This window comes from Saccostrea cucullata, unplaced genomic scaffold, assembly GCF_032062105.1.
Source record: "Saccostrea cucullata isolate Sc308-1 unplaced genomic scaffold, CSIRO_AGI_Scuc_v1 ctg8, whole genome shotgun sequence".
In the NCBI taxonomy this organism is placed as follows: domain Eukaryota; kingdom Metazoa; phylum Mollusca; class Bivalvia; order Ostreida; family Ostreidae; genus Saccostrea; species Saccostrea cuccullata.
Genome location: NW_026940997.1, coordinates 803,840 through 830,735, shown reverse-complemented (window position 1 = coordinate 830,735; position 26,896 = coordinate 803,840). Strand labels below are relative to the sequence as shown.

Sequence of the window (26,896 nt, the reverse complement as noted above, 5' to 3'; positions counted from 1 at the left end):
AGTGTAACGGGGAGAGGAGACTGCCCAAGTCTGTCAGTTTTCCGGGGATATGAAATGTGACACATGATCTGTTATGGTAATGCCGAATTTAATCACTTTATTAATACCTGTCAGATGGCAACGTTTTAATGGCTTTAAAATGATTTAAATGTCTTGCAAATGAAAAGATGGCTTTGTATAATTTTTATACTCTATACATACCTTTACACTATGAAATTTTCCTTATCAGTATATGAACTAGCCCAAGTTCTTCACATATAAAGTTGTGTCCCTTAAGATAAAAACAGGCAGCAACATAAAAGTCCATTGATCATTTATATTTATAAATTCCTTTGTTTACAAGAATTTCTCCATACTGGTCTGCAAATAAATAATCTAGTCTCATGTGTGACCACAAATTCATGTATGTTTCTCTGAATGCACCTTATATTAGCAGACAGACAAACAGATCTTGTAATCTGGAAGCACTTTAATATGGCAACCTGAGTAACTGGGGAAATCATTCTAATTTACCAAAGAAAAAAACACACTCTTGATAATCAGATATCGCTAACAGAATTTAGAAAAATACATAATTAATATAACAGTTCTAAATCATGCAGCTCTTCCTTTGTACATGCAGCTACTAATAAATAACACAATCTCAAACTACATGTATCTGCAATTGTCTTTACATTACAGAATCCTTTGCCAGTCCCCTTGTTTATGGTAACTAGTCAAGGGTGTAATGGGGGGTTTGGCACAATAATCAAAAAGCTAATGAGAAAAAGATTCACTATTTACATAAAACGTTTTAATGTTACTAGCATCCTCTGCCGAATGTTTTATTTCTTAATAAACCACAGAGACACTTTACAAATGAACCAACTTCCCTGGCTTGATGGTTATCAACTGTTAAATTGGTAGCTGGTAACAGGTTCAAAGGAAACCAAACGTTTCAGTAGACTTCAAGTGAATTTATCATCTCCAATAAAATCTGTCCCAATACCCCAATGTGCACTCCCTCAAATCAAAGACAATACCAAAAACCACAATTTTTAAAGAATATTCAAGTTGCATGTTGCAATTTTTTTTAAAAAAAGGTACCTTTAAAGATCCTTATAGCATAAGAACACCTTAAAATGGAGAATGAATTTAAAGGCTTCCTTATGATTATGTCTTGGGGTGCAGATAACAAGATTGACCACAGACCACAAATCTATGCCCAATTTTTAAGAATTTTACCTGAACCAGGCCACTCCCCACATGCAAAGAACTCATTAGACATTTTTCCATGAATTCAATTTCCTAATAATTGATTTTCCAAATATGAGAATCATTCCTTCTAGAATCCATTTATATATTGAGACTTTGTTCAACCTGCACATTGATAATAAATTGAATATCTTATCAGGCACACAGCATTTTTGGGGGGAGGGGGACCAGCTTGCCTCCCCCTCTCTTTTCCAAACAGAACTATTCATTGAAAGGCCAGTTGCCCCCAACACACTCACTTCTTCTTGCAGTATAGTCAAGTAAAGGTAATGTAGTTGAGTATGGATAGAATTTAGTATTGAAAGGAGTTGATCCTTGTATTGTGGGTTCTAGTCCCACTTAGGGACATGGAGGCCAGTCCTTTGGATGAGAACATACAAACTGACGTCCCATGTCACAGTAGGCCCTAACATAACAAGATATGTTTGTAATACACTTACCACGGTGTATGCCCACCTCCCCCAAAGTAATTGGAATTTTTGGAAGTCCAAGGGGCATAACTCTGTCCAAAATGGCTCGATCATGCCCAAAACATAAATTTACTTGAATATTTTTATGATTAATCTGTATACCAAATTTGATTTCAATATAAGCAACCTCTGCAAAGAAAATGAATGGAAAATGTTAATAATTGGAATTTTTCTTAGTCCAAAGGGCATAACTCTGTCCAAAATGGCCCAATCATACCCAGAATAAAACTTGAACTACAAAATATTTTTATGATAAATCTGTATACCAAATTTAATTTCAATATGTGCAACCTCTGTGAAGAAAATGAACGGAAACTGATGGTGGAATCTGACAGACAAACCAACGAAAGACAACAGCAAAGCAATATGCCCTCCCTTCATCGAACGGGTGCAGAAAAAGAATCCCTGCCATAAGTGAATAAGAACAGGACTGAATTTGCAGCCCTCCACTGGCAATGGGTGGGTTATCTCAATCAGTACGAGTCAAAAATTCTACACAAACGTTTATTGAAAAGAAATTTTTGGTACTAAGCCTCCCCTACCAACCCCGTTACCTACACATTTGTAAACAAGAGCTCACTGCACACAAATTCTGATATTCAGTGAAACTTTGGCTATCATTTCTTCAAACTTTTAGTAAGCATTATAGTCGTAATGTGCATAATAATTTTTTCACTACTCTTATTTTGCTTTACATGTACTTGATGAGATTGGACTGTTCTTGTACATAAAGATCACTATTGATGCCTGTTCTTTATGTCACTGAGCTATGTATGAGCAGTTACCATATGAGCGGTTACCATATTATGAGCAGTTACCTTATTAGCAGTTACCATACAAGCAGTTAAAAGTAATGTGCCTGCATGAGAAGAGTATGAGGAGAGTTTTTTTTAACACGTTAAGGTGGATAAATGATGACTCAATTACTTTCTTTTTTAAAGCACTCGTTTAGGCATTAACCTATTGTTGATGCTATAGTTCACTGTCAAGCATGATACTGAAATACTGTAAACATACTTTTTCCGCGGGGTCATAATTTCGCAGAATCTCAATTTCTGTTTAATCTGCGGATAGAAAATTACGCGGATTTTCTAGATTGTCACTACATGCTTTACATTTATATAAAGTACGCTTGGACAAATTTCCGCGGAAAATTTGTGACCGTGTACATAGCGTAAATTAAGACCATGCGGAAAAAAGTACTTCTACAGTATTTGAAATTGATTGTTGTACATGTACGTAAGTTGTATTGTGTGCACACATTCTGCATGCCATACAGGTCATATACTGAAAAACACTCAATATTCACTATAATAATAAATGTTACATTGGAAAAACTTTAACATAAACAATAACAAAACAATATATTTCACCTTTATAAAAACTTTAATTTGATAGAACTAACGTTGTATATTCATTATATAAATATTGACCAAGTTAATGAAATAATATTGTTGCCATGGTCACCAAGAAGGGAAAATGTTCAGTTTTTTTAATTTCAGAGCCATATTGATTCTTCTAACATCTTGCATCCAGTTTGAGATATTTGTATTAGAAGCCAGAAGTCGATCAAGGTTAGATTAATTGTCTATAGATAATTTTTGTAAAACTTTCTGGAAATTATGTACAATGGTTCAAATGCAAAGAAACTATGAATTTCTTTATATTTTTTAAATACTTCTGACAATTTCAATAGCAATTATCTATTTTTAAAAATAATTAAGATTTAAACTTTTTGAAATTTAGAAGTTAAAATCACAATAATAAGTGCCTAAATTTCCAGTCACCTAGAAATTCAGTGCTCTGTAAATTGAGAAAACCAGAGGAATTATTACAAGATGAAAATATAAATTATGTTTTTTTTTTCTTCAATTTTGCAATATCAATTACTACTAAATAATGTCAAATTTCTTCCCTGATATATTTTCTTCTTGTTTTTACTTAACTGTAACATTTAAATTTACAAAAGAGGTAGAGCCACTTTGGGCTTAATTTGGCCCTGAGAATTTCTGAAAATTCAAAACCGCTCAGTTTAGGTTGCAAATGCAGTATTTATCACTTGGACTGTTGGTGACCACGTATCTATTAATTGTGACGTAATTTCACATCTAGTCAATGCATTATGACGGTCATAAAATGCGTCATTTTTCTCATATCCTGTAAATTCCTTTGAAAATGACCTAAAGTTGAAGCGTTTTTTCAATATTTCATATAGAGCACAATAGGGCTGGGTATTGACCCGAGATTTCGTATTGCGATATATTGCGATATTTGTAACTGTATTGCGATATGTATTGCAATATTTTCAATGTAATTTAAATGACATTTTCTTACTATATTTAGTTTAATTTACATGCAGAATGTACATAACTATGATAAGTAACCAACACTGAAAAAAAAAATTGTTGATTTCATTAAAGTTATGCTCTGAAATGTTCCCACAAAACAACTTCTGTCATACTGTTTGGCTTAATAACAAACTTTCATAGGTCCATTTTTATATTTAATGACAAAATTCCTTAATCTTAGCATATTGCCAATATATCGATATTACAAAATCGTATTGCGATACGATACATTTTGTCATTGTATTGCAATATATTGAAATATCGATATTATTGCCCAGCCCTAGAGCACAACCTCTGATCCAAAATATGCCAATACATAATGAAAGGTCTATTTCTGAAGATCAAAAAACATTTTTTTTTTTTGGATCGTGGGCTGTGCTCATATTTTAATTCTTTGTTGAAGGTAGTCAAATACGTATATTTTCTGCAAATTTTAAGAACATTTCAATTTCTCAAAGCCTGTTTTCAAATATTTGGATTCTCAAAATAAAATTTCATTATAGAACATGAAAGCATCAAGTGTCTACTTTATTTTGATATATGAAAATGGAAAGAGGGTGATAGTTAATTAATTGATATAAGTACAGGGCCAATTTATGCATAAGATGGCTCTTGCTCTTTTTCACTTTTTTTTAAGAACGTATGTGAAATCAAAACTAACTAGAGGTACTGTGAGCAATGAGCCCTCTAAATGATACCCCCACCTCCAATATGAATATAATGGAAGTGTCCATGTTTTGCTGAGGGAAACCAAAAATATGTATCGAATCAAAAAGTAAAATAGGAGGTGCACAATGGCAATATGTAATAAAGAAAAGATTCAGTAGAAGGCAGAGGGTAAGGTGGCTGTGTAGGATAATAGACCCATAAAATTTCCATACAAAAATTTCAAATGGGAAAGCACACCAGCACACCAGCCCTGGATGCGCCTTTTTCGGGAAGTTTCTAGTATCCGGTCCCCAGAATCACGCGATTGTGCATGAGCAGTTATTTCCCTTGCCGTTGCTATGCTGAACGTAAACAAACCGCAATTTCCCACTCGCTTCAACAAAATGCATCCGATGGAGTGATTAGGGTTAGGTTATATAGTTTTTAAAATTGGGGTTGTTTTATAAATCTACTCTGTAATCTTCCTGACTTTGGGCTAATTTATGTGATTTTTGCATACAAAAGGCACTACTATAAGTGCCTTTTCTGACCAAAAACTTGCATGAATCAACCCAATGTCGAATCGTGCTGACATATCATCTTACACTTTGGTTTAGTTCATGAAACTTTTGTTTAACAAAGAACATGAAAGTTTTATGGAAAGTTCAGTTGAATCAACTCTAATGTCGAAACATGACCAATTTTGAGCGCTGAGTTTAGGCAAGTTATTGTAAAAGCGACTTACCGTTAACTGCAGTTTGATATCCTGACCTCCTAGTGTCCATATTCAGAGTATTGTTCCTTTCAAATTGATGTTGATGCTCAATTCGATCAATCAATGACTAGTAATTAGCTATTATTTGTTAAATCCATGTATTTCTCACAAAAATCTCACAATTCAAGAGCATTACACTTTGATTTTTTGTCGATCGCTCACGCGATCATCTATATATTGTACATCGCCTTCGACGGCACCTATTTTAGCGCCATATTTACAGGGACCGGTATACTAAAAGTGTTTCCCTTTGTTAAATTTAACTGATAGTAAGGCACATGCTAAACATGTATTTATACATGTTAATTAGCATGTGCCTTACTATCAGTGTTGGTAGTCTGTTAGTTACTGCTCCTCCTTCCATCACTCTATACTTATCTCCCTTGATGGCCCCATTTGAAGCCCCCTCCCCTCTCACATTTCTGATAATCTTGTTAACCCTCTTACTCCCAACAGATTAAAACAATTACTGCATGACTGCAGAGTGGAATGAAATCGGAACTTCTCATGTACATGCCTTAGCTATTGGAAAACAAATTAATTTGTTTAATATTAATTTTATTTATATGATTCACGTTAATAAATAATTTTGAGGATTGTGATTTGATCATCATATATCATTAAGTTCAATAAATTATGAATTATGTCACAAAGCATATTTTGGACTGTTGGAATGCATGTCCATTTTATGCTTTTCAGAAATGATTTTTCTGTCATCAAAATCTTATTCTGCATTTTCTATGACTGACACTCTGACTCACAGTAATGTACAGCACTGTCCTGCCCATTCAGGTACCTCTTAATGCCTCCACCCTACACAATGTATAATGCTCCATGTCGCCTTCCTAAAAAGTCTATTTTGTGTGTCACATACCAAAAGAATCAAAATATGAAAAAATCAAAGATAGCTAGATAAAGTTTTCAAAGGAAAATCCTGACAATAAAGTATAGGCCTACTACAGAATGACATAACTAACCTGGTTGCTGGAGATCACAGCGTGGACACGTCGTTTAGCGCTCAGTAGCAGGTGTGAGATTCCTCGCGGAGCTCTAGGAAGATCTCCGGAAACTGTTTAGATCTCTCACCTGTTGGTTAAAGCCAAATTCTGCTAAAAATAGATCCGCGTGAATGTAGTCGTCAGCAGACGCCTCGTTGCAGTTGACCTGACGGGGTCAGCTCAGTCCGACAAAAAGGCCCAATTTAACTTGTTGGGAGATTTTTCCTTTGGGGTGAATGTGAGAAATGCGAGTATAAATTGTAAAATAATCTGTATCCATGGGTCTCTTTGAAATCAAGAATTTGCAAGAATGCATTACAATTACTGCAGCTGATGTAGATGACGTCATATTCAGATGTCCAACCCTAAGAGACTTTTTGGGGCTTGAAATTCGAACTATATCTATTTATTACTCTCTCTCTCTCTCTCTCTCTCTCTCTCTCTCTCTCTCTCTCTCTCTCTCTCTCTCTCTCTCTCTCTCTGCCCATACACAAATCCCACACCCACTGAAAAACGACTGTCTCAATAATACGTTATTTTATAAAATTTAATGAAAAAAATTAGATTGTCGATCCTATTAAATATAGTGCGGAGCTTGTATTATTACCCTTCTGCATTTCATTTAACTATACAGAGCTCGTTAAATTTTGTCACCCCAACCCAGCCTCCTCGGAACAATATTATTCGCCACAATCTCGGTGGAGATTCTTTGGTCGTGGTCAATGGACGCCCACAGTGGGCGTCAAAGACCAAATCCCTATCCAGAATCTCCACCGAGATTACTGAGATTCGCCACAGGGCCATGCGTCGTACGTCAAAAAAAAATTATCGTTTCCTTTGAAAACAAGATGTGTCCGTGAAACACTTTAGACACCCATTCGACAATTTTTTTTTAGCGAAGGCTTAAGTCTCATATAATGCAAGTAAAACTCCGAGATCAGAAGGTAAAACGTCCTACTTGTGAAATAAATGAAAACACAAGCACCGACCATTCTGGTTTCAAAAGTTATGACCGAGGATTAAAATTTTGAAAATTAATTCAAAATTAATGATACCCAGGGACCAGGAGAAGGCCTTGTCATTAGAAATTCATATATGAAATATAAAAGTCATAACACCAACTGTTCAAAATTTATGACAAACTGTTAATGTTTTGCAAAAGAATGTCAAGGTTAAAAGGTCAAGATTGTAGGTGTCTAAAGAATATCTTGTCACAAAACAATTGCATGTGAAATATGAAAGTCATGGTTCTAACACTTCAAAAGTCAAGGCCAAGGTTAAAGTTTTTTTTTTTTTTAAGTGCGTCAGGGTCAAAAGGACATGTCATTAGAAGCACTATTTAGTGTTCGAAAGAAATGACCAAGGTTAAAGCATGGAAAGAACAAGGTTCACGTAGGGCCTTTTTTCCCTGTGAATTTCTGAAAAAGCGAAACCTTTTCTGACTTTATCTTTTAGACTCTTGGTGACTGCATTTCTATTAAAAAAAATTGACGTAATTTTCCTCATAGCTTCAAAAAATCGATTAAAAATTCCATTTATTTTAAAAGCTGTTTTTTCAATCTTTTGTATAGAGCGCAACCTCTGATAGAAATATATGCTTTATTTGATTAAATAACTGTTTCTGTAACTTTCTGAGGATAAAAAAAGTTGTATTTTTGGGATCGAGGAATGGGCTCATATTTTTATCCTTTGCTGAATGTAATCAAATAAATTTATATTAATTCAATAACATCACGATTTCACAAGACCTGTTTTTTGACACCCATCGATGTTGGACATCTGAGTGAGATCGATGTTGGACCTGTCGATGAGATGTTGGACCGCTTAAATCATACAATCTATGGAGCTTAATCTCATGTCATTACAAGATATGTTTGTGAAACACTGATGCCCCCGTATGGCAGCTTATGGCGAGAGTTGAATTCTCTCAAATGCATGTCAAACTCCAAAGGTCAAGGTCAAAAGTGTTGGTACCCAAAACAAAGGTTGTGTTACAAGGAATACACCTGTGAAAAATGAAAGCCCTAGTTCTGACTGTTCAAAAGTTATGAACAAGGTGAAAGATTTAAAAAGTGGGTCAAACTCATAGGTCAACGTCAAATGGTCACAAACATTTATACCAGCTGAAAGGTTACACTTGTGAAGTATATGAAAGCCCTAGCTCCAACTGTTCAAAAGTATGGCCAAGGTTAAAGAGTAGTATTTTTTTTTTGTAAAAGTAGGTCAAACTCTAGGGTCAAGAGGTCAAATGTGGTACCCAGAGAAAGGTCATACCTGTAAAATATGAAAGCCATAGCCTCACCAACTCAATAGTTCTGGGCTAGGTTAAAGTTGACAACAGACAGACAGAAAAACAGCTAGACAGACAGGAAGGACAAAAACAATATACCCCGGGATCTTTCGATCCAGAGACATAAAATGATGTTAAAATGTTTTTTATGAGAATGCGAGAACTTTACAACTCGATGTTGATCATTTCGGGAAAAAGTGGAGTCCATGTTTTCTCTTTATAATCACTTTACTGCTCAAACTTCCGGTTTGAATTCACCGACGTATCTCAACTTTTTAACAAATAGTAACCCATAAACATCTAATGAGAACCTCTTTGGCACTGTAACTATTTTTACAAGTATACCACTTATTCCATCCAAGTTGAAGGAAAGAACATTCCTGTGAAGGTGTGTATTTCAAACATTTTTATTGCATAGCATACGTGTGACCTCATTATATTCCCCATATCTATGCATACGATATATTGGCCACGTTGACGTTCACTCTTTCAGCATAACACCTGTCATTATAATTATTCTGGAATACTGTATATCTATTTAGCAGTTAAAGATCATATAATATACAAAGAGTAATTTTAATATAAAATATCTTTGAGTATTATGTGTTATATGAGAATATTTTTTATAAGATATGCATTAAAATAATAGTACATGAATATCCATGGTGCTTGAGGCTATATACAGCTAACATATAGTAAACACAGAGAAAAAGGTCCTGAGGTTGTGTAACCAAATTATCTATTTTGTATATTCATAATTAATTCATGAAGTTCAAGATGTACCAAAATTAGACATGTATGTAAATGTACATAATGGAAAATATTAGGAAAATTGAATATATATATTTTTTTATTTGTAAGTTTTTTTCTTTCAGACCACATCATAAATTCAATGAGGCTTAGATACAGAAGAAACGCAATTTTAAAGTTGGGAATAGTGGTGATAACACTAATAATTGTTGTGCCCTTGATCATTCATCACTTTGAGCGTCCTGCTGATGACGAAAGTCCAGAAGTGATCAAGAAAAAACTCAGGGTATATTCATGATTTTAATAAACCAACATTATATGAATTTATTTGAATATTACAAAAGTACAAACATGTTTGCAATTAATAACATTATAAAATAATAAACTTAAAGATTAATGTTTTCTATTATGTTAATGAATAGGGCCTTCAAATAAAAAGAAGTGCATATGCACTTATAATTGCACCAAACAATATATGTAAATCCTAGTATGAGTAAACACAAGTTTTGATTTTTTTTCTCCCCATGCATGTAGGTTGCAAGGTATCAAGAGAAGAAAAGGCAACAGAAGAACATCCAGAATGTTGTTGAAAATCCAGTCTTAGCTCAGAAAGGAGGAAAGTTTGAGTTACCAGCTGATGAGGCTATAGCCGAGCCGACACACGGACCAGTAGCTGTAGTAAAACCAGGTGTTCTGGGAAATTTTGAGCCAGATTACCCAAGTAAAAGTGGTCCAGGTATGTATTTATTGTCTTATCATTGAATAACCATTACATTTGATTTGTTTTGTTTGTACGGGTATGTTGTTAACTGTCCCACTCAAGAATTTTTCACTCATTTGGAGACTTGCTGGTGGAGATTGGCAAATTTTGTACTACTGTATACAGGGAAATTTTCGCCCCCGTTTTATTTTCGCCCCTTTCGCCCTATCCTCATTTGGGCAAATTTAAAACAGGGCGAATTCAAAGAATACAGTATAATTTCTTAAACAAAGCTATGGCTGGGTGAATTTAAAACGGGAAAAAATTGTTTTCAAGTGTGAAAGGGCGAAAATAACACGGGGCGAAAGTAATCCTGTTTACAGTATACTCAGCACTTACAACAATTGAGCAATGAGGGGTCTTTTTCATGCTAGCACCTACTGTGACACAGGACCTCGGTTTATACAGTTTCATTCCAAAGACCAGTCTCCATGTCTCACAGTGGGATTCAAACCCACAACGTAAGAATTGACTTCGGTACTTACTTCACTACTCTAGAGCAGACGCTCTAACCACTGCCCCAAGCCGGCGACCCATTATATTTGCTTTATTGATCTTACCTAATTAAGTTCAAGCAGCATTCTTTCAAATACCGTAAAAATATTTTTCCTTTCAAAGAGTCATAATTCCACAGAATCATGATTTCTGTTTAATGTGTAGGTTGAAAATTACTCTGATTCTTTGGATTGTAGTTGTATGTTTTTATTTGTACTATATTAAAGTACACTATGGCAAATTTCATCTGAATTTTTGTGTTTATACATTCTAATTAAGCATTTATTAATCTCATGAAGAAAAATGTACTTCTATATAGTATATAGGATGTTGTATTGAATTTTCAGGTGAGAATGGGCAAGCAGTATATACTGGAATGGAAGAGAGGTCAAGGGCAGACAAATCTGTCAGGGAATTTGGATTTAACATGGTTAACAGTGACAAAATCTCAATGACCAGAACCATCCCTGACACCAGGCTAGATGAGTAAGCTGAAATTGATTTACTTTTATTGAATTTTGATTGCTTGATTTTTCCTCAGGTATTAAAGATTTTGGGCAATAAAATGTGATCTCAAATTTGTGCATTAACAGTTTGACATCTGACAGCTTTTTTAAAATTGCATGAGGAGTTTTTGAGGAAGAAGTCATGCTATTTTTCTACTTAATTAAGTCAGTTGAAATAATTTACACCTGTATGGCTCTGACCTTGTTAGCGTCTCTGTGTTTAACAGATGTAAGTACTGGCACTACCCTGAGGACCTTCCCTCAGCCAGTGTCATCCTGGTCTTCCATAACGAGGGCTGGTCCACTCTGATGAGAACGGTCCACAGCGTCATAGAAATGTCACCCAAACAGTACCTTCACGAGATCGTCATGGTGGACGATTTCAGTGACAAAGGTAATGCACATCTCTCTATCTGATTTAATGAAGAAAAACTTAAGCAAATAAGTTTTATTTTAGAAAATTAAAGGTAAAAATCTGTCAGTTATGAGCAATATATCACAATTGGTTGATGTGGAAAATATTGTGAATATCTGTACAGTCTGTATATATTACTAGCTGGACAATATAAAGTAATTAAAAGTTAATGAAGACCTTTTTTTTATTGTCTAAATATTGAAAAGTTTAATTAAAATATATTTTGTTGGAATCATTTGAACAAAGTTTTATCGGTACATTTTATCAGAGCACTTGAAAGGAAAACTTGATGAGTACATAAAACAATTTAATGGTCTGGTAAAGCTGTACAGAAACTCGGAACGCCTCGGTCTTATTGGTACCAGGACAAGGGGAGCAGAGTTAGCGACTGGAGATGTTATTGTGTTTTTGGATGCTCACTGTGAATGTAATAGAAACTGGCTGGTTCCACTGTTAGCCAGAATCCGTTACGACAGGTAAGTGATGGACATCTTATCATATCTAGGTTCTCTGTTTATATATTAACAAAGAAAATGTTTATTTTCTCAAATATTCAAACCCCATTAAATATTTTAGCAAAAACATATTTACATTTAACTTTTAATTAGCTGCAGAACTGTAGCTCTCTGAAAAAATATATTGACAGGCCGGAGAGCTACAGTGCCACTCATTGAAAAAACTGTATATTTATAGCGCACAAAAAAGTGCGCAGTTTCTTGATTCATTTCAACATGTTTTTAAACTGTCATCTCAAAATATTACTAACCGTGTGTTCCTAACATATTCTTTCACTATTTCCACAACAAAACATTCCTTATAAATGTTGTTAGTAGCCCTCCTGGCACTGAAATCAAGATCATAAAAAATTTCATCTATTTATACTGCCATTTTGGTTTGCAAGATAATTTGGTCCAACGCACTTTGTGCAGATGTCAACTATGAGAGTATTTCATAGAAGAGTAAGGAATTTTTAAAAATTTATCTTTTTAGCGATTGAGGTATGAATTTGGAAGAATTAACCAAGAAGTAAGCGCAACTTTTTCTGCGTAATAAATATACAGTTTTTACAATGGGTGGCACTGTAGCTCTCCGGTCTGTCAATATATTTTTTCAGAGAGGTACAGATCTGCAGCTTACTTTTAATTTGAACAGCAAGACAAGAAAAATGGTTTTCTTACACAACAAATAATAAATTGTCAACATAATTTCTTGGAAAACATTTATGTTATTTCTGGGGATTAAATTTGCTTATAAGACATATTGAAACTAATGAATTGTCTGTAAGTGGGTTACACTTTTGTAAATTAACTTTTGAAACTTGATCTTACTAATTGCTGTATGGAAAAGACAATCAAAATACACATATACAGTGTATTTGAAGAAAATGGCATTTTTTTTCTCTCTGAACAAAATGGTTTTTAACTTATGACATTCAGGACGATCATGGCTGTTCCCACCATTGATGGAATAGACTGGGATAATTTCCGCTACCACCCAGTGTATGGTGCTCAACATCATAGAGGAATATTTGAATGGGGATTTCTGTACAAAGAGAGTGTGGTCCCAGAGAGGGAGCTTAGAACCAGAGAACACAACAGTGCACCCTACAAGTAAGCCTCTCCCTCAACTGTGGGGCATGTTTGGACGAATCCATACAATGATTATTTATTAAATTTCATTGAATTCTATAGAGTTTAAATATCACAACTTCATAATGTCCAATCCAAGTCTTAGTCATTGAATTTGTTTACATTATTTATTAAATTTCATAGTAATTTATAGAGTTTAAATATCACAAATTCATAATTCCCAAACCAAGTCTCAGACAATTAATTAATTTGTTTACAGCTTCATCAACTATTTAGATATATTAACGATGTATTTTTACATAGGTCACCTACACATGCTGGAGGGCTGTTTGCTATGGATCGTAAATACTTTTTTGAGTTGGGTGCTTATGACCCAGGACTGAAAATCTGGGGTGGTGAAAATTTTGAACTTTCATTCAAGGTATGCTGTAAATTCATGTGTCCTTTTTAAAGTAAAAACAAAAAAGCTCACAAAATGATACCCCACACCCCCTGCCTCCAACATGATTATAATGGAAAAGCCCATGTTTTGCTATGGGAGTCCAGAAATAAGAGCCAGTTCAAAAAGTAAATTAGGAGGTCACAGTGGTACTACCGGTATGTTATAAACAATCTGTGAAAGTATAATTAAGTTTAATTCAATGGTATAAGAGGAGCTGCCAATAAGAAATGGGTACCCCTCAAAAATATAGAAAAATGGCAGTGTCCATTTTTTGCTATGGGAACCCTGAAATATGTGTCTGGTCAAAAAGTAAAATAGGAGATGCACAATGGCACTGTGTAACAAAGATTCTTTTGAAGTTTAAGTTTCATTCAGGGATATAAAAGGAGTTGCAGAAAAGAGATAGATACCGCAAAGAACAAAGGATGGATAGACATCCCCATTACTCTAACTCCCTGCTTTTCAACCTGGGAAGGGGGAATATACATGTATTGAATACATGTATAGACATCCGATGTTTCTCCATTAAAAACTATCGACACAATATGAATTTTACACCTTTTCCACAATTTACCTTAGGATTGTTATGATGTCCTTGGGTGACAGTTAAGTCACACTTTTAGCTCACAAATAATTTTTTGAAGCTTCACCTTCTGATAAAATTATTTATTTACCAGTGACTATGAACTTTGCAGGAATGTCATTGTATCATCCCAAGATCTTCACAATATTTGGACCATGTTTAAGCTTCAATAATTCTCCATTACAAAGATATAACCTGAACAATGATTTATACTTTTTTTGCCAAAATGATTTAAGCCACCTTTAGGTCACAAAATTTTTGTACCAAGTATAAGCTTCTATTATTTCCTACTACAAAGTTATAGTCTAGGCAAGATTGCTCAGACAGACAGACAGATGGACAAAGTTATTCTTACAGATCCACAAAACTTAATTTCTTGGATAAAAGTAATATAAAATTAAACATTATCTGAATGTGCGATTTACAGATCTGGCAATGTGGAGGAAGCATTGAATGGGTGCCTTGTTCTAGGGTTGGCCACGTTTACAGAAACCACATGCCTTATGGATTTGGAAAAATTGATGTCAAAATCCCAGTTATCAGTTTGGTAAGTGTTGAAATCTTTGCATGTCTACTTATGTCTTTGTAGAATAATACAATAAAATAAACTTCAAATAAATTGATTCTTACAGCAAAGGGAATTTTATTCCCTAGTATGTGGCTTTAAAATGTATTGGAACATTTTAGATATAACAAAATTTGTTCATAACAAAGCTAAGTTGTCCTCCCTTGGCTCTTCATTATAAATATGTTTGAATTCTAGTTTATAATGTGAATCACACTAAGCAATATTGTATACCTTTTGTTCTGACTACAGAATTACATGCGTGTGGTGGAGGTTTGGTTAGACAGGGAGCACAAGGAATTCTTCTACACCAGAGAGCCCGGAGTAAGGGGGTATCCTATAGGAGACATCTCTCAGCAGCTCAAGTTTAAAGAGGAGCATAAGTGTAAAGACTTCAAGTGGTTCATGGAGAATGTGGCTTATGAAGTTTATGAAAGATTCCCCAAACTTCCTCCTAATAAAGCATGGGGAGAGGTAGGTCTAATCAACAGATCCTTTTTTGATTATTAAATTTTGTGTTATCATAGAAATGTATGTCTTATTTTTTATGTGTGTGTTTTGTCCATGTAAATATTTGCAATAAGAATATTATTTTCATTTGAATACTGCATGTAAAGTCATTTTAGAGGGAGTGATATTTTAGTGTCTCATGTACTGTCATGACTAACATCCATGTATGTTTAAATTTTGATGTTATTATTTGTGAGTCTAAGATTTTTTTGAATATCACTTTTAAATAGTTCATAATGAAGTATGGAATGGTGCTTTACTTTTACAGGTAAAACTGAGAAAAGGCTCCTCTTGTATGGACACAATGGGTCAAGCAGTTGGGGGAGGGGCAATTGGTCTCAGCTACTGTCATCACTTTGGGGGTAGTCAAGTAAGTTTGGGGTGACTGAAAAGTCAGTTAGAGGGATGAGTCAGTAGATCTATGGAATCAATTTAAAACAAGGAAAAAATATACATGGCAAGATTGTGTTAATTTTGTTAGGGTTTTAAAACCCTAAAAAAATTTCCATGTCCTAATTCAAAGGTATTTAAGGGAATAAAGAGTATACAGGAACATTATTTATACAAAACTGGAAATATAATGGTCTCTAAAAGTACTGGAAAATGAACAGATAATTATCTTATTTAGTGATACATTTACTAATGGAGTGTATTCCTTGATTCAGCTTTTTAGAATAAATACAAAAGGCCAGATAGGAGTTGGTGAAAGATGTATCGAGTCCCCCAATGGAAACACTCTCCATGTGGCCTACTGTGAGGTGCAGCCCACGGGACCCTGGGACTACGACGAGGTAAGTTAATGGTCATTTACATGTAAGTTGTTTATAGATTTTTTAAATTAGATTTTGTTGATAACAGATGTAATTATTATGTGAAAAATGTGTTCTTTGAATCAAATTCCTGTGCCAGGGAATGCTTAACTTTGAAGTACCTTTTGTTTCACTTTGTTCTCTCAAAAATAAAGAACTAGCATATTTCAGATAAAAGTTGAAGCTAATTCATTCCTTGATTTTGCTTTAAGAAATATTTTACATTTTCAGTGAGCTTGATTTTATTTCAGTTTTTCTTATACACAATAATGTTAATGCTGTCAAATGAAATAATGTTTTGAGTATAAAAAATAACCTGCAATATATAGTTCTCAACATTTATTTGAACAGGCAAGTGGAGTCATCAAGAATACATATCACAACAAGTGTTTGGATGGAACAAACGGGAAGCTGACACTTCAGCCGTGTAATGGTGGGGGAGACTCCCAGAGCTGGGTGGTCACGGAAGTGTACTCCTGGAAGAAATAAAACACAGCTGATATTGACCAGTCAATCTTCACAGTGCTCAATGTACATTCCATATCTACTTACTGTGAAAGGTGTGTGTCCATAGATAGATGAATAGATGTGTGAATGTGTGAGTGGTTACAGAGAATTTAAGATCTATAAATTGTCCACCAGTTTTGTATGCACATTACGTCCAACCTTGCAGCAATGGATCATGTGTACTGTCAAACAGAAAACAAAGTTATTTTATTTACCTGTGAGAATCTTTCTCATGCATATTTCTTGTTGACTGAATAATAGGTTTGGTTTATTATGTAACCTTTATTTGGTCAATGCAAGAAGTAGTTGCAGGATAAATATCTCATATGCAAAAGTTCATCAAAATATATTGGAAAGTTCTTGGTATTATTATTAAAAATGACATTTTTTAAAATTTTATTTTTGCAAATAAAACATTGTTTCCAGTATATGTATATTGTGTGGCTAAACTGCATGCAATCAACATACAATGTGCATTCCACAAACCATGACAGAAACATCTGATATACTCTGTTCTCACATTTATATTTTTAGTTTTAGATTAAAAATATAAAAAATATATAGTGTGTAAAGTGGGGTTTTTCCAGGTAAGCTATTTTAAGATTAAAAAACAGCTTTACATCAGAGAGATCTGAGACCAATATTAATTTTAAAAGGGGTATAACTCCATTTTCTGTTGGGAGCTTTCTTTGTCATATATGTATTTTTATTTAAGAAGTGCCCTTTTTGTGAATTTATACATGCACATCACTAGTTTTTTTTCTTTTTTGGATAATTTGTTTAAGGTCAAGTGCTTTATTTAGACCAGAAGCAGATTTTTTTTAATTGCTTACATTTATTCTAAGTTTCCTTTAGTATTCCAAATCAAATGACATTTTGATACATGTATATACATTGTACATTTTATATTTGCCATTGAATGCATGCTTCTAGTACTTAAACATTTAATTGCTGATAAAAACAACTTTGTTAAACCATTGTATAGAATGTTGTGTCTTGGCTCTTGTATACCTACATGTATATGGTGAATTCCTCTTAGATAATTCTATTATTTTTTATCTTAATTGAACAACATTTAAAATATGGACATCTTTTATATTTGAATATCTTCAGGATTTTTATAATTTTTACTTACCTGGTTGAAAGGGCTCATTTAATCTAGACTTGTAAAATATACAAAAACTACCAGGTATTCTCAAAATTAAAAACCAGGGTCTAAACTCTAAAATAAAAAAAAAAAATGAATATTGTCATGTGAAGTTATGTGGAATCTTTTATTTCAACCAATCCTAATTTCAATTCCATTAATATTTCACAATTGAAAAGGTTTTTAAACTAATACATACATGTATGTATTTGCCTCTAAATATCAAACTTAACAAAACTTGAAAGTTGCCGTCTTTCCCTCACTGAAGACCTTACAATCTGGTTCTTATTGAACGATAAAATTGTGCTCCGTAATTTACCTATTAAAAATTTTTTTCTTTATATCTAGAAAAAATATATTTGGCTTTGAAACTTTACATTTCGCTGGTCATATGGTCATTCTAGTCAATTCACTACACCACTATCTGGCAATGACTATAGTTCTTGCCATTTTTTTGTTGTTCTACAGGAAAACCTGTTTTAATATATGCATGTCTAAAACAGTAACTGTAATCACATTTAAGTAACTGTAAACCCATTTATTCTTTGCATGCATGTCTTAAGATGAAAGATTATTAGGTTAAAAAAAAAATTGCAACAAGAAAAAAGACATCATGGAAACTTTAAGTACTGTAGGTTTACCTAATAAAACCAGGTTAGATTGCTTTCTCACTTGATTTAAAAGATGTACAAGACCAGGCAAATGTAGAGAGATGCTGTACCAAGTTGAATTCAGTGTTTCCCTCCAGAAATTCTGTGAAGATTCAGAGGTTAATCGGCTCCCTCGGCAAATAGAACTCAATTTGTGGGTCATACCTTGACTCGAAATTCATGTTTGTTGATTCATAAAATAAAATTCTGCTGGGCAGGTTATTACCATTAAAATGATGTGATAATGTACATACACAATGTGGTTATTGTTTGAAAAATGGGATAAATATATACATAAATGGGTGTTTGTACATACTAAAGTTTTTTTTTTAATTATGGGTTAATTATTTTCATATTTAATATGAATTTTTCATAATTTCTACAGTTAGATAGATTTTTGATGGTGTAAAATGAATTGTGATGTCAATAAAGTTTTCATTTTATAACATTTTTTTCACTGTCTTAACAAGTCAGCTGTAAAAAGGATATTTAGTTAATCTTTCTGTAATAAGCTGTATTTTGTTCTTAATATTGCATGGACAATTTATCAGTATTTCTGTTCTCTCTTTAGATTAAAAAAGTGACACGCAAAACAGTATTTTCTTGGTGCATTGTATCTCCAACTCATCTTTTAATCATGCATGCAAGTTGATCTTTTAAGATAAAATTTTTAAAGTAATTCACAGAATTTCTATATTTATTTTTTATGATTCTGATGGTACAGATATCTTATTTTGAAATTGACTTTTCAAATTACATGTATATAAAATTCTTTTCTTCTATGGTAATCATAAGTTAAATCAGAAATTGATTTTTGTCTTAAATATGTATAAAACACATCTAAATGGCATATATGAGGTACATATATATGCACCAATTTTTTGAGATATTTTTCTTTAATTTAATATGTTGATGGTGCGACCGTTGGGGCGAGTGCAGACATTTATCCAGTTTTAATTCAGATCTGGCTCATCGAAAAGAATGTGACATTTGGAACATCTAGACTTGACGTCACAGGACGTTGTGTGTAAGTTGCATTACCAAAATGAAGTCTGAGCAGTGCTGTTTAATGAAGAACGTTTTATTTGCCATTTTTCTGCAATATATCAGTTAAATCAAAGCAAGTTTGTATTTTTTGCTGAACTTTTGTTGTTATTCTCGCGAGAGTGTAGCTTTACGAAAAGATGAATTGTGGGTCCAAATTACTGTGGAAAAATTTCTAAATGTGCACTAGTCCGAATTTTCTCTTCGCCCAGGTGGTGTCGTTAGGGCTCGCAGTGACGAGCGTCACTTTGCGACGATCGCTGCACTCGCTATTAACTAATTATACATGTATTTATTTGACAGATTTGAATGTATAGTTACATTGTAGCTTTTGTTGAAAAATAAAAGAATTCAAAAGGGTACCATGTGTTTTTGAAACAGAATTTTCAAACAGATATTTCTGATTGGCTTTAAATTTTCAAGTTGTAATTCACTACAACAAAATTTCATCAACAAATGTAATTTATTCCAATTCAGCATAAAATTTTTTAATTTATTTGATAGATAAAACAAACAAAAAATCAGCTTTTAAAGCTGTATCATTGAAACAGTTCTTTGAATTACTTCTGTGAGTTGGTTTTTAGTTACTACATCCATTTTGATCCTAGTTCAGTGCCACAACCTTATGCCATCTAACTCCATTCCTTCACCGGCTGTTAGCTTTTCAGTTCTTTGACAATATTTTATTGCTGACTTGATTCTGACATTGTATGGAGATGGTACATTTTTTCATGTTGACTTGATTCTGATGTTGTATGAAGGTGATACGCTTTTCCATGTTGACCTGATTCTGACGTTGTATGAAGATGATCGTTTTTCATATTGACTTGATTCTGACGTATGAAGATGATATGCTTTTTCATGTTGACTTGAATCTGACATTGTATGAAGATGATTGTTTTTCATATTGACTTGATTCTGATGTTGTATGGTGATGGTACTTTTTTTCATGTTGACTTGATTCTGACGTATGAAGATGATACGCTTTTTTATGTTGACTTGATTCTGACTTTGTATGAAGAGGATACAATTTTTCATGTTGACTTGATTCTGACGTTGTATGAAGATGATATGCTTTTTCATGTTGACTTGATTCTTACATTGTATGAAGATGGTACTCTTTTTCATGTCGACTTGATTTTGACGTTGTATGAAGATGGTACCAGTGTTACCCCCGTCTGGAGCCCCTCTGTACTGAGGTCCTCAGGAGGGATAATGGAGCTAAACTCAAACTGCTGTATCAAAGAGACAGTGAAGATAAACAGCTCCATTTCTCCCAACTGTTTACCCGGGCAAGCACGAGGGCCTGCAAACAATTTAATACAATCATCAAATCATAACATACTAGTATTGTAAATGTATTTTCTACATTTAGACAGAATCTGCACTGGCTCCTATAATTAAATGAACTGTACATCAAGCAGTTATAGAAAACTATACAGTTTAAAGTTTTATAAAAATATTATTAAATATAATTCAGTTTTTTAGTTCAGTTTGACAGTTACAAATAATTTTAAAATGTGTTACCAATAGAAAATGGGTAGAATGCTTTATGTTTGATGATATGTCTCTCTTTATCAATGAATCGTTCTGGTTTGAATTCCTCTGGATTTTGCCAGTATCTCTTGTCGTAATGAGCGGAGTAAATATGCGGAATAATGACTGAATCTTTTGGAATGACCTTGCCATCTATCTCAACGTCTTCTAAACTAGTTCTAGGGAGGCTCAGAGCACCTGAAAAGCAATCATAGTTTCAACCTCAATATCACTACTAGTATACGATTTCTTATTGGAATGTAAAATTAATTGTGAGAGCTGTTGAATCTTCTTTTCCATCTAAGAGGTAAATGGGGGAGTTATCTCTCTTATGATGATAGAAGTAAATATTTTTTATGATATACCTAAGGTTGACATCCTCTGTACCTCGTTTATTGTGGCAGTGACATAAGGTAGTCTTTCCTTGTCTGCAAAGCTGACAGTGGCATCAAGACCAATTACCTTTAAAGAACAAGTTAATTCTAGATTAGTTACAATTTTTGTACCTGTGTCATGAAATCATTTGTTTAAACTTTCCTCTGTTGCCTTACCCTCTTGATCTCTGATCTGCACTTTGTCTGAACCACTGGGTACTTGATGAGATAGAAAATGATCCACAATAGACCAGTGGAGGACGTTTCTGAGCCAGCAGCATACAGGTCAAATATGATCTGAAAAAGACTCCTCTCTTTGAGAGGCAACGTAATCAAGATTAGTGCAATTTTCAATAAATTTACAACTTGTACTCGTATATTAAAATAAATTACATCTTTCATAATTCTTAAAAATTTTATCATTTAATGATTAGTTGTCACAGGACAGAATAAGAAATTTCATTCATTAAGGTCAGAATTAATATATACCCCATCCCCCTTTCCAATCTGTTATCAACTGGTCGTCCTCTTACTACATGTCATACTTGATGGTCTACACCTACCCGATAATTCTCCTACCCCTGTGTCCAGCTGCTCGATGTACATATCAATAAAATCGCGGATGATCTGGGGGTGATAGGTTTCCCGATGGCGTTTGATTTGGAGTTGACAGTACTCATAAATTTTGTCCATGTTCTCTGAAATTTTCTGTATAAAAATAATAATAGTTTTAGTAAATGAAAGATTCGCGAATAAACGCGAAAGTTTCGCGATATAACGCTTTCGCATTATAACGCGTAACTTTCGCGAATTAGCGCGAAACTTACGCGTTATAACGCGAAAGTCTCGCATTATTTCGCGAAATTATATGTATATATTAATGTGATTCAGGAACCTTGCTCTTCACTGACAGATAATAACATGAACGCTGACGGGAACTTTTATGAATTTATTCATAAACTATCCTTTCCTCAGAAGATGTACAGGAGAAATGATGCAAGAATAGGATAGATTAGTCATCAGAATTTTTTTATTTCAAAACCCTACCAATTAATAAAATGAATTTTACTTTCCTGTACATGTTTTTTTGTTTTTTAAATTCAAGAAATTCTTCAGACTGACTATTTTATTTGTAAGGGAAATCTCCACTTGACACTTTTCTCAAGCTTTTTTTTTTATCAGTAACATTCACTACAATTGTACCACGAGTAAAATAAGAAATCCATCATTTTGGACTAAAAATTATACCCTGTAGAAACATAGCTTAAAGTTGAGTGAACAATGTATCAATTCATGAGTTTAACGTACCATATGATGCTTTTTAAATAAGAAATATAAATGGATATTGTTAATTAAAAATTTCTCGAGGAGAAGGGATCTACTTTTCTTAATTTTTCTCAATATTATATCCGAGGGGTTATTGAAAAGTTCGTGGACTAGCGCCATAACTCTTAAGGTATACAGCGAAGAGTTTTTATTACACTTTGAATTACTAGAGTAATTGTCCATGTTTTTGTAAGCAAAGGAATGACTATGTGGCGCAACCTCAAAATACGATGTCGTATATCTAGAGTGAATCTAACAGAGACAAATGAAATTTGCCATCCAATTTCCACCCATGTGGTGGGACACAGTTGGCAAATTTACTTCATTTTGTCAATTTTCTGAGATCTTAACCTTTACAATTCTATTTCAAACTCTCTATAGAGTGTATATAAAAGACGCCTTGAAAGGGTTGATTTTTCCCCGAAATTCATAATCATGACGTAAAACTCGCATAAACTTTAAATTGTTTTAACAGCATTGAGAAAGACAAAATGTGATGGTAATATGGATCCAATAGCAAGAAAACAAAACTGTAGCTTGTGATGGTCCAGGATCAAAATAGCCTTTTGCTCTTCATTTAAATAAATAAACTAGATGACAAAATCAAAAGAAAGTTAAGACTTATGCAAATGTCTTGGTTAAACAACAAAAGTTTCGCGTTATAACGCGAAAGTTATGCGTTTATTTGTGAAGGTTTCGTATTTCGCGTTAGAACGGGATTTTTTTTTAACCTATGAAAATGAGCTCATTGGGCTTTCGTACTCTGTACACGCATGGTCATGGAGGTGAAATGAAGGGGGTGGGTATGAACGTATACCTGTGCACTAACATCCACCGACTCCAGAACAGGGAAGAAAATGGACGGTTGCTGATAGCCAAAATTTTTGAAGATGTAGTCTAAATTCTCAAGCAGGTCTTTAAATTCTTTGTCCTCGTAGTCAAATCTATCAAAAAAGCATTATAATTCATGATTTACTGTATTTATTCAAACAGATGAATGCTATATTTCACATTTGGTATGTCAATGAACGGTAGTGTACGGAAAATGCTTCCAAAATTACTCCGACTGTCTACGTGTGTGATGACGCTTTGATATATATTTACCTGTCCCCAAACACAATTCCTGATATGATATTCGAAACTGCCTTTGGTATAAACTTTCTGAGATCTATTTCATCTTTGTTCGATGAATGAATTGCTTTAATTATATGTCCAGCCTCGCTTAGAATTCTCTCCTCTATATTACTTGTTCCAAATCCCAGTTCTTTCAGAGCATTCATGGTAAACTTTCGAAGGGAATACCATTCCTCTCCATTACTCCATAAAACACCTATATGTACCGAAAAAAGTTAATCAAGCCCTAATTAACGAAGTGGAATCAACAAAAAGATAAAGAGTAAAATACATTTATAAAACAGTTTTATACGTATGTTTTACAGCATTTTTAAAAGGAGGGGACTGGGGATAGTGGTGGACATATAAACATTCGTGTTTTCCTTCAAGACAGCCCAATTCGGTGGGAAGGTTGTGGGGTACAGCCCCCTTCCCAACCAACAAAACTTGAAAAAACACATGCATAATTATTAAATATTCCGATTAAGTCAACCTCGTGCCTATAATAATTTGGCTGCTTATGTAAATTATTTTCTTGTTTCAAGCCATCTTGGAGGGGGGTGGGGGGCTTAATAGTATCTTAATAAAGTAAGTAACTAGAAGTATCAACGTTAAAATTGTTAAACGATTACGTGTACCCGAACGGTTGGAATGAATAAAGCATAATGTTGATGCATCCTACCTGTTTTCTGAAAAAGTTTATTTGGTAAATGGAGCCAATTTGGCCTAAACTTTGTTTTATCCCCATGTTCGACCAAAAGCTCGTTAAGGTAATCGTGTCCGAAAACTACGACCACCGTCAGACTGGGACCCAGCCTCAGCTGGACGATGTCTCCATATTTGTCTCGGAATTCTAGCAGACGACGATAGGTTTGGCGGGTAAATGCCAGATCCGGGATGTTCCCGACCACAGGCCATCTGGTGGGTCCGGGGAGGGACTGCAGACGACTCTGTACCCTCTTCAGAATAAAGAAGCACACCATAAGAGCAAAACATAATCCAATAACCGGGTTTAGAAAGAAATCAAAATGTAGAATATGAAACAGCATTGTATACAGTGCATTGGTAGGTAAAACTGAGGAAATGGGGGAAATAAATATGATTGTGATCCTTATAAACAACTAGAAATTGTACAGGACGTGTCTCTCTCGGATGCTTGATTGCTGCCCTCCCGTGTTGTCAATAGGAAATCCTGATTGAGTAATGGTCTTCCTCAATATTCGCTACTCATCTTGAATGTCACAGATTGTCACAGATTGCCTGGGTGTGACTTTGGAAGTAAATACAATTACTGTTCTGTACTTCAAATCAAGTACCGGTTAAAATCTTGTTCAAGTGTTTCTAAAAGAACGATCGTGACTTATATACTACTGCATATTATGCACTGGAATACTATTTTAAAAAATTACATATGTACTTTAAATTGAAAAACCAGTTTATTTATAGTATGCATATCATAACCTAGAGGGGATAATTTCTTCTTACGACAACTGTATTTAATAAAACATTATATATATATACTTGATCCTGGATAAAATCACTTGCAGCAGATGAAAATTAGATTTAGTAAAAATAGACTAAACCTGTCTGCCTTGTGACCGTCACCGTTGCACAATAAACTAGATGCTGATTTAAGATGACAATAATAAGAGCACATAAATATTTGAATTTCTTGTGTACCTCATTAACTAGTAAAAAGGTAACAAAGGTTATTTCATAATTTATCTAAGCATAAATATATCAATATGACCATGAAAACTTAGGTGAGCATATGACCCATGAGCCACCTAAATGTTAGTATTTCATACACAGATTGATACTCGATTTCATGAAGCAAACCAGGCTTTGGTGAAACATTGATGTCCCCGTATGGCAGCTTATGGCGATGGTTGAAGTTTCTCAAATGCAAGTTAAACTTGAAGGTCGAGGTCAAAACTGTTGGCACCCAAAGGAAGGTCTTGTCACAAGGTATTCATCTGTGAGATATGAAAGCCATTGTACTAACTGTTAAAAAAACTTTGGCAATTGTTTAATTTTTTAAAAGTGGGTTAAACTCTGAGGTCTAGGTCAAAAGTTCAAAAATATTTATATTCATTGAAAGATCATATCCTAATGAATACACTGTACACATGTGAAGTATGAAAGCTCTGGCACCAACTATTAAAAAATTAGGACCAAGGTTAAAGTTGGGTAACTTTTTGTAAAAATGGGCAAAGGTCCAAGGTCAAGAGGTTAAATTTGGTGGTACCCAAAGAAAGGTCTTGGCATAAAAAATATACCTGGAAAATATTATATCCATAGCCCCATTTACTCAAAAGCTATGAGCAAGGTCAAAGTTTTTGTGAATAAACAGACAGATAGATGGACGGACAGGTCCAAAACTATATATACCCCGAACCTTCGATTACGGGGGCATAATCATTCCGTTAAAAAGGGATTTTTAGAAAACTTTTGAGCTAATTAAATTAAATTTTCAGCCCCCGATTTACTTCTTGCACGGAAATATAATTTTCGAAACTATTGCATATTTAAATGGCACGGCCAATATTGTTTTTATGTCCCTTAATCGAAGATTCGGGGGTATATGGTTTACGCCCTGTCCGTCCGTCTTTCTATCTGTTTGTTCGCAAAAACTTCCTTGGCCATAACTTTTTAATGGTGGGGCTATGCTTTCATATTTTCACAGGTGTTATCTTTGTTACAATTAAGACCTTCCTTTGGATATCAACAATTTGACCTTTTGGTCTTGACCTTAGAGACGTTAGAGTTTGACTTGCATTGTGAAACTTCAATCCTTCCTCGTCTTACGGGGGCATCAGTGTTTAACAAACACACATTTCGCGAAGCGAGGGACATTCTCATTCGTCTGTCAGTCTGTCACAAAAACTCTTAAACCTTGGTGATAACTTTTGACTGAGAAGAGATAAGGCTTTCATATTAAAATGGACATTACATGTGACAAGACCTTTCCAAATTATCCCGTTACTTTGAC

General features: G+C 34.0%; 3 protein-coding genes across 5 annotated transcripts in view; 1 reads left to right on the top strand and 2 right to left on the bottom strand.

The window, feature by feature from the left end:
• The window catches only part of LOC134256853 (uncharacterized), a 28,380-nt gene extending 21,693 nt beyond the window's left edge, over positions 1-6,687 (bottom strand). Inside the window, exon 1 of the mRNA XM_062739521.1 lies at positions 6,473-6,687. The gene's annotated coding sequence lies outside the window, so the exon portion shown is untranslated. The remainder of the gene's footprint in view (positions 1-6,472) is intronic.
• Positions 6,688-9,023: 2,336 nt separating this feature from the next.
• Positions 9,024-19,915, top strand: LOC134256856 (N-acetylgalactosaminyltransferase 7-like). Its single transcript, XM_062739529.1, has 13 exons — positions 9,024-9,171; positions 9,659-9,819; positions 10,068-10,269; positions 11,136-11,274; positions 11,522-11,688; positions 11,978-12,185; positions 13,146-13,319; positions 13,602-13,719; positions 14,751-14,870; positions 15,141-15,362; positions 15,667-15,768; positions 16,064-16,189; positions 16,559-19,915. Exons 2-13 carry the CDS (start codon positions 9,676-9,678, stop codon positions 16,694-16,696), a joined length of 1,860 nt encoding a protein of 619 aa, XP_062595513.1. The 5' UTR covers positions 9,024-9,171; positions 9,659-9,675; the 3' UTR covers positions 16,697-19,915.
• A 186-nt stretch (positions 19,916-20,101) lies between these two features.
• On the bottom strand, positions 20,102-25,107 carry LOC134256857 (cytochrome P450 2H2-like). Of its 3 annotated transcripts, none has more exons than XM_062739530.1 (9): positions 24,587-25,107; positions 23,896-24,121; positions 23,609-23,735; positions 22,029-22,173; positions 21,643-21,779; positions 21,457-21,553; positions 21,083-21,289; positions 20,468-20,861; positions 20,102-20,339 (listed from the first exon to the last, which is right to left on the bottom strand). In XM_062739530.1, exons 1-8 carry the CDS (start codon positions 24,951-24,953, stop codon positions 20,680-20,682), a joined length of 1,488 nt encoding a protein of 495 aa, XP_062595514.1. In that variant the 5' UTR covers positions 24,954-25,107; the 3' UTR covers positions 20,102-20,339; positions 20,468-20,679. The 3 variants fall into 3 exon arrangements, with proteins under 3 accessions (XP_062595514.1, XP_062595515.1, XP_062595516.1); XM_062739531.1 differs by having other exon boundaries at positions 20,102-20,293; XM_062739532.1 differs by lacking the exon at positions 20,102-20,339 and having other exon boundaries at positions 20,468-20,511; positions 20,555-20,861.
• Between the last annotated feature and the right edge of the window lie 1,789 nt (positions 25,108-26,896).